Source organism: Mus caroli, chromosome 4 (assembly GCF_900094665.2).
Source record: "Mus caroli chromosome 4, CAROLI_EIJ_v1.1, whole genome shotgun sequence".
In the NCBI taxonomy this organism is placed as follows: domain Eukaryota; kingdom Metazoa; phylum Chordata; class Mammalia; order Rodentia; family Muridae; genus Mus; species Mus caroli.
Genome location: NC_034573.1, coordinates 139450858 through 139459314, shown reverse-complemented (window position 1 = coordinate 139459314; position 8457 = coordinate 139450858). Strand labels below are relative to the sequence as shown.

Sequence of the window (8457 nt, the reverse complement as noted above, 5' to 3'; positions counted from 1 at the left end):
AGACAGGGTTTCTCTGTGTAGCCCTGGCTGTCCTGGAACTCACTTTGTAGACCAGGCTGGCCTCGAACTCAGAAATTCGCCTGCCTCTGCCTCCCGAGTGCTGGGATTAAAGGCGTGCGCCACCACGCCCGGCCGGTTTCAGTTCTTTTAAATGAAAATTCTATCAAGAAAAAAATAATCACATTTTTCTGTGATACAAAGCAATTGAGAAAATAATGCAACCTGTTTATTTGATCGAAACACGGTCTCCTATGGCCCAAGCTAGCCTGTAACTTTCTGTGCAGTCAAGAATGATCCCAAACCTGATTCTTCTGCCTCCATCTCCCAAGTGCCAGATTAGATCAGGTAATTCATAATTACCTGAGTTGTAATATTTTTTCAGTTTTGTTGAAAAACAAACAAACAAACCCTTATTTCAGGTTTATCATTTTAAACCTTTAGACCTGAAACTTACCCAGCTACTGAAACTTGTTAAAAATATGGCATTTTCTGATTTCAATTTTAAAAAAGCTATACTTATTTCCCCCAAAATATATTATCTCAGGCCATATTCTCATAAACGAGTTGTTCTTGTTGATTTAAAAGATAAAATTACAGGCCTGGTGATGGTGGTGCACGCCTTTAATCTCAGCACTTAGGAGGCAGAGGCAGGTGGATCTCTATGCGTCCAAGCAAGTTCCAAAACAGCCAGAGCTACACAGAGAAACCCTGTCTCCACAAAAAATTATGAGCTGGAGAGATGGCTCAGCAGTTAGGAACACTGCCTGATCTTCCAGGGGACCTGAGTTCAATTCCCAGCACTGACATGACAGCTAAGAATTAGTAATATTTTATTAATTCTTCTGCATTTACAGGTCCAAATAAATAAAATGTTTGACTAAAGATAATATTAAATTCTGTATTTAAATAATCCCCCTCACCTCAAAGTTATTTCTAAGAACCTATTTAACAGGGGCTAGCAAGATGGCCAGATGGCATGCTCCCCTCCCCCCAAATTAAAAAAAAAGTAAAAAAAAATTAATGGGGGCTGGAAAGATGGCTCAGCGGTTAAAAGCACTGATTGCTCTTCTGAAGGTCCTGAATTCAGATCCCTGCAACTACATGGTGGCTCACAACCATCAGTAATGAGATCTGGCGCCCTCTTGTGGAGTGTCTGAAGTCAGCTACAGTGTCCTTATGTGTAACAGTGAATAAATCTTTAAAATAAAAATTTAATGGGGTAAACACTATGCAAAAAAGAGCAAGTGAGATAGAGAAAGGGAGAATAGGGGGTTCACAGAGAGAGGGGAGAATATTTCAAATAGAGGGGTGAGGGGCAGGAGATGTAGCTCAGGGTGTGTTTCTTCAGCCACATGCAAGACCCTGGGCTAAATCCCCAAGTCAGCACCTGTCTCTAGAGAAACTTTAGCTGTCAAACAGGACAAGGAGGAGGGCTTAGGAGCTCCTAATATATGGCTTACTGTGGCATTTTGATTTTGAAGACAAAAACAAAGAACACAAACAAACAAACAACAACAACAAAAACCTTAGTATTTCAATTTTAGGCTGTGAGAAGTCTGTGTGAAAATTTTGCCAGGCAGGGGTGATGCACACCTTTGAGCTCAACACTCGGGAGGCATAAATAGAAAGATCTCTGAATTAGAGGCAGCCTGGTCTACAAAGCTGGTTCCTGGACAGCCAGAGCTGCTACACAGAGAAACCCTGTCTCAAAAAAAAAAAAAAAAAAAAAAAAAGCAAGCATAAAACCAGCAGATCTCACATTCATGTAGCTTTCAACTTCTGCACTCCTGACCGTATTTCCCAGTATCCTTGGACAGAAGATAAGCTGCTGCAGACATGACCATCCAGGACATGCAGAGGAGACTTCTAATATTTTGATTTACATATTTTGATTTTTTAAATTAAAGTAAAATTCTATAGTACTCTTAAAAACAACAACAAAACAAACAAACAACGGAATTAGCCAAACAGGAGGTGCACAACAGAATTAGCCAAATAGGAGGTGCGATATATGTAACCTCAGCAATGGGGAAAGAGCCCAGGCAATCACAAGTTCAGGGCCAGCCTGGCCCACATAGCAAGTTCCTAGCTATAGAGTGAGACTATCTCAAAGATGGGGGGAAAACAAAACAAAACAAACAACAGCTAATTAATAGTCCAGTGCAATTTTATATTAGGATAGCTGTCATTCTCACTATAAGTCCGCAAGTGACCTTTATCTCATTCATCATCATTAAAGGCATATGGAGGCTGACCAACAGTTTATGCCATTCCATCTTGCAACAAGAAACAAACGGGAATGCTGAAGGGGCAGTGTGTCTCAGGAGCAGATGCCTGCCCAGCCTTCGAGCCCTGGGCTCCGTCCCCAGCACCAGCGTTGCAGGGAGGAGGACTCAGATGTTCACTGGAATAATGAGCCCAGGGAAAGTGCCTCCAGAAACCGCATATTTACATATAAAACTCATTTGTAACATTTCAAACTGAAATTGTTTTATTAGCATGTCATGGAATATTCATGACCATGCAAGCTGAAAAAAAAAACGGCAAATGCAAAAGAAAAACTGATGTTCAAACATGTTTACTTTGAAGACGTTGGAAATTTCACATTCCTCTCAGCCATAATGATGGTAATCAGGTGAGCCTGACCATCGTTTACCCAAGTAACTAAAAGATGAGCAGTACTGTAGGTAGATGCAGGAAGACACCTTAAAAGCAGTGATTCAAGCAGGCGATGCTATTACCAACTCAACTAAATATTACTTGAACTGTTTCCAAAATACCCAGCCCTCCCCTCCTTTCATGTATGGGCTGGTTTTTTTTTTGTTTGTTTTTGTTTGTTTGTTTGTTTGTTGTTGTTCCAAAAGAAGCAACACCAAGTTTTCTCCCTCTTAAATAGATCAGGCTTCAAACCTCATTTCATACTTGGTTTGCTGAAACTTTTCAAAAAAAAAAATCAAATGCACGGTAATTAGATACTTAGTGGCAAGGAGCTGAATTTGACAAGAATGGACAGAATGTTCTAGATGGAATAAAAGAAGTTTTCAGTTTATCACCCTCTGTGTGGCACGCTGGAACAAAGGATGCTTTTGCCCTCTTCTGCCCTTTTTGTGAACACAACTTTCCTTAAGTCAGGCCAAGGAGAAACGGCAATCTTTTTTTAAAGCTTGCAAAGTTATTAGGTGGCCATCTCACCCAGACTTCTATCAATCCTCCTCCCACAAAGCTCTTTTGATTTCCAAAATATACACTTGAAGAAAATAGATTCGAGCACTCTCTACAGACTATCTACCTAGACTACTTTAAGACCAGGAAAAATGTTTACGGTTTCCAAGTTCCATTCAGAAGGCTTTATCTGCAATGCGTAAGCGGTTTTGGTGGCAAGCTCGGTCAATATCAGAAGGCAGGTACAATGTTTAGATGAAGCGGATGAAGATTTAAAACAGCAAAATCCTATTTGCCTCCCACACTCCTAAGGAATTAGCGGGGCTGGCTGGTCTCTGTGGTGGTCATACAAGTCTGGTACACACTCTGAGTAAAGGTGCAGCGGACGAGCGCTTTGTTCACACTGGTGGATGAAAAGTGATCACAAACACCTTCTCAATTTCGTCTTTGGGCAAAAGGGTGGGAAGGAAGCGGAGTTTTCGCCTCTGTTACTTCCGAAACCGCGTTTAAAGGACGCGGAGAGGAGGCGAAAAGGGGCGAAGTCGTGGTGTCCACCTAGCCGCAGCAGAGAACCGGGATCTTGGGAAAGTGATGCGGAGGAGTGGAATCTTATGTAAGCACACACCAAAATCCTTGCGTGCATCCCTAGGCTGATCACCCAACACACGTACACAGCATCCCACCCAGGGGAGCACCCCCAGACTGCGTGCGCTACTGGAAAGTGGGCTGACCCCCACCGCGCGTCCCCAGATCTCCCCAGACCAGCACTTCAAGCACCCTAGGGCTATAACTAGGGCAGTCAAGGCCCAGGTGCCCCGCCCGGGAACGAAATTGGCTTCCCCAGGCATCTGCAGCGCGCGCCTAGGTTCTCCGGAGCTCTTCTCTGAGCGCCTGAACCTGAACCTCACGTAGCGAGCGGGCTCGATGTTCCGCACTCAGCCCAGAGCCCCGCTCCCAGGCAATCAGTCACACAATCGGGTCGGAACCCCGCGCCCCAGCAACACTACCTCACTCGGCACCGATCCCTGTGCGCTGACACTATTCCTGCACTGGGTCCCGTACCTGTGCACCTGACACGATCTGGGCCCCGAACCTTGCTGGAGGCGATCTGCGCACCGGGATCCGAGCCTCGCCCAATACGACGCGCGCTCTCGGACCTGAACCCTCGGCCCTGGCACAATTCCCACACTCGGACCCAAATCCCGCAGCCCTGCACGACTCCTGCACTCTGCCCCCCTCCTTGCACCCGGTTACTATTCCCAAACTCGGACCCAAACCTTGCCCAATATGATTCGCGCACTCGTATCCGAACCCTGGGCCTCGGCACGATCCCCACACTCGGACCCGAACCTTGCCTGATACAATGCGCGCACTAGGACCCGAACCCTGGGCTCTGGCACGAGTCCCGCACTCGGCCCAGAACCCAGAGGCCCTGCAGGACTGCAGCACTTGCCCATAACCCCGCCGCCCCTCATGACCCTCGCACTCAGCCCCCCACCTTGCACCCGAGCACGGTTCCCGCACCCGGCCCCAACCCGAACCCCGCGGCCCCGCATGACTTCTGCATTCGGCCCAACCTTGCACTCGGTTCTGACTCCCGCACCCGGCTCACCGCGCCCCGCCGCTTACCTCGCGCGGCCCAGACCCCGCCGCCGCACAGCAGCCCCGCCAGCAGCAGCCGGACGGCCGGGGCCAGCGCGGGCGCAGGGCGGCGCAGCATCGCTCGGGCTCGGGGCGCCACGGCCGGCCCGACGCGGAAGCAGCAGGGAGTCGCGCGGGACGCCGAGAGGGGCGCGGGCAGCCGGGGGCCGGCGGCTGGGCGGCGCGGCGAGCACCGGGATGGGAGCGGCAGCCGCCGTGCTGCTGGGCCGCGCGCGCCCTCCCCTCGTCGGCAGCGCTGCGCTGGAGGCGGCGGCGGCGGCGGCTAAGATGGCGGCGGCGCTCTCTCTCGGGTCTGGCGAGGGTACCCGGCCGGGGGCGGGGTGGCGGCGGGCGGGGCGGGGAGGGAGAGCGCGCGCGCACGCTCCCCGCTCCGCGGGTGCGCGAGCCCACAGACTGAGCCCTGGGTGCGCGCCTGCGGGGACGCGCCGAGGAAGGTTGGCCCGGGAGCAGCTGGGAGGGACCCGCAGGACGCGCCCCCTGCCCGCGGCCGCCCCGGAGCATCCACTCCTCCTCCTCCTCGCGCGCGCCCCTGGACGCTGCACCTGGAAGCCCCCCAAGGCTCCTGGGGATCCGCTCCTCGGTTTCCGAACCTAAGGACTTGTCCTACTGCAGATCCTAGGGCCTCAGAGCTCCAGCACCCGGCCACTTCATCCAAGCGGAGTCACCTCCAAGCACCTCGGTGACCTCCTCTGCCGAGTGGAGGTGATGAGCAGAGCTTGTGGGCTCAGGAAAGGTTGCAGGGACACAACTCATCCCAGTGAGTTTGGTAAAAGCCTAGGGTGGCTGTACTTGTTCTCCAGCTCCAGTCTGGGGGTTTGGAAAGGGACTTTTGTCTCCAGGGACTCCTGATTTACCGTAGAAACCTTTTGTCGCTTATAGGCTTGTAGCGCGATAAAGAAGATGCTAAGTACCCTTTAGGAATATGGAGAGTCAAAAGAAGGGCCCTTTCTGGGGTTCTCTGCAGGGTTCTCTGGAGTCTGTCCCTTTTCCTTGTATGTCTCCTGTAATCTGGATGGACACACACACACTGCCCTATTCTAGAGGAGAGGGCTGACAGAGTCACTGTGTTGCGGCTGAGGAAAGTGAAATGCCTTCTCAGGTCAAACAACTGAGAGTCATCAGCCCTGGAGGGCAGGGTGGCCTCATTAGGGAGACACCCACAACACAAACCTCAACAGCCCTGCAACAGTTATTCGGCCACTGTTGGAAGAGTCGCCAGCGATGTCCAGGGCGTGTTTGAGAGAGGATGGGGTGCTGGTGGGCCAGCTTTGGGAGAGGGTGAGGAAGGCGGACAGCCCTCCAGGCTGGGTGGAGTATGGCCTGTGGAGAGAGAACATTGTTTAGGAAAGTTTGGGCCCACAGAGGTGGACTGAGGTGCCTGGACACAGCAGGACGGAGGATTTGGACTTGACGCTACAGGAAGACCTTCAACAGCTGTGAGGAGAGGTGCGGCGACCAACCGAGATAGGGTCAAAGCAAACTGTAATGGAAACTCTCCTCTCTGTCCTTTGTTTCCTGACCTGTCCCACCTCTAGACCACGCCCCAGCACTCCTCCCAAAGATGTCAAGCTCTGACTGCAGCTGCAGCTGCCAACCAAGGTTGTTGTTGACTCTTGAGAGACTTCCTTTTGCCACCTCAGCTGCTCTAGGAAGTTCTGGGAAGACTTCCCACCTCAGCTGGGCCCTACACAGCATAGAGTATGCTGTTGATGTCTTCACTCAAATCCATTCTTACCCAAAGCCAGCAGCCCCTGACCCAGCCTCCTTCACCCCTGCCCTGAGAATGTCAGGACTGCCTCCCTCAAGAAGTCCTCCTGGCAGTCCTTGCCCCACCCACTGGAACCATATAGTCCCCAGTCAAGCTGCTTGCTACCACAACCCCCCCCCATCACAAATCCAATGAGGTTGTTTTTTCTTTCCCCCACTGCAAGCTAGTGAGAAAGGACCGGACTGGATAGTACAAGCTGACAGAACGGCACTGGAATTCTCCTCTCCCTCTGCAAGTGGCCGTGCGCAGATCTTGCCTCCCCTGTGAAATCCAGAAGCAATACCCACATCTCTAGAGTCGGGAGATCTATGCCACATGATGAAATCAAAGTGTCTCACAGGGGGCTGGGGATGGAGCTCAGTCAGCAGGGTGCATGCCTGGCATCCAGGAGAGCCTGGCTCTCCATGCCCTGGGCAGGATGGCCCATGCTTGCACTCTCAGAACTCTGGAGGTGGAAGCTGGAAGAGCAGAAATTTAGATCGTCCTCAGCTACATAGGGAATTTGAGGCCAGTCTGAGATACAAGAGATCCTGTCTCAAACAAACAAACAAAAACAAATAAACAGACCTTGGCTGAGAGAGATGACTCAGGGAACAAAGGCCCTAAAGACTCTTGCCACCAAACCTAATGACTGCGCTCAATCTCCAGAACCCACAAGCTGGGAGAGATCAAACTCCTGCAAGTTGCTTTCTGACTCCCAGATGTGTGCTGTGTCTACGCACACACACACACACACACACACACACAGACACACAGGAACACACGGGAATGCACAAAATAATAAATGAAAATAATAAAATTAAAGTTTTATTAAATTATTTTATTATCTTATGTGCATGGGTATTTGCCTACATGCATATTTATATACCATGAGGAGGTGCCCATGGAAGCCAGAAGAAGGTACAGCATGTCCTGGAACTGGAATTACAGATGGGTGTTAGCAGCCATGCGGGTAGGCCCTGGGAATCAAACCCAGGTCCTCTGCAAGAGTAGCCAGTGCTTTTAAACCATTGATTCCATCGCTATAAATAATAATAATAATAATAATAATAATAATAATAATAACAACATGTTTCATAGAGTCTGACATACAATGCATGTAAATAAATGGTACATGCATTTTCCTTTAGGAGTAGAAGGCTTCTGAGGCCTGGCATGCTGTCAGGAACATGGTAGATACTTGGCAAATCTCGTACTGTGGATTGAGTGAATGTCTGTGTCCATTTTAGTAGTAGTAGTAGTAGTGTTGGTCTGGAATTCACCAGTTTAAAAAAAAAAAAGAGGACTCTGCAGGTTTCTCAGAAATCTTTGAGATTTGCAGAACATGAAACCAAGGTCTCATCTCAGAACTGACTGGTGTCAACAGACCAGTGCCAAAGGGAAATTTTAATGTATTCAGTTCTATTAAAGACAGAAACAAAGATCTTCCCTGTGTGGAGTCCCAAGCCCCTTATCTCTCCTCCTCATGGTCCCTTCGAAACAAAGCAGTAGATGGAAAGGGCTGGCAGCGGACGGTGTGGACTGGTGAGCTGGGCAACCTGCCCATGCTGAGACTCTGCCCAGTGTATAGTCTGTCGGCCGCAAAGGTCAATATGAAAGTTTTGGGAGCCAGGAAACTTGATTTCTCGACTGCCCGACGGGAGCTTCTGCCATAATGGCACTTTTCAAAGGGACAGTTAGTGTGGAAAGGGATCGATCGGGATTAGGAGGCCAGCAGAGTCTAGGGTTCTGGGAGGAACCGGGGAACAGTGGGAGGAAGCCATCTCCAAGGCCTGCCTGCAGGACCGAGAATAAGTAGGGGCTTTGTTAGTTGGTCAAGGAAGACTTGAACTCTAGATGTTAGGCAGTGCTTGGTGAGGACAAAG

At 50.1% G+C, this 8457-nt stretch overlaps 1 protein-coding gene across 1 annotated transcript in view; it reads right to left on the bottom strand.

Annotated features, from left to right (window-relative positions):
* Positions 1-5073, bottom strand: part of Clstn1 (calsyntenin 1) — a 72314-nt gene extending 67241 nt beyond the window's left edge. Inside the window, exon 1 of the mRNA XM_029476268.1 lies at positions 4792-5073. Within this exon, the coding sequence (XP_029332128.1) occupies positions 4792-4882 (91 nt within the window). The 5' untranslated portion in view covers positions 4883-5073. The remainder of the gene's footprint in view (positions 1-4791) is intronic.
* Between the last annotated feature and the right edge of the window lie 3384 nt (positions 5074-8457).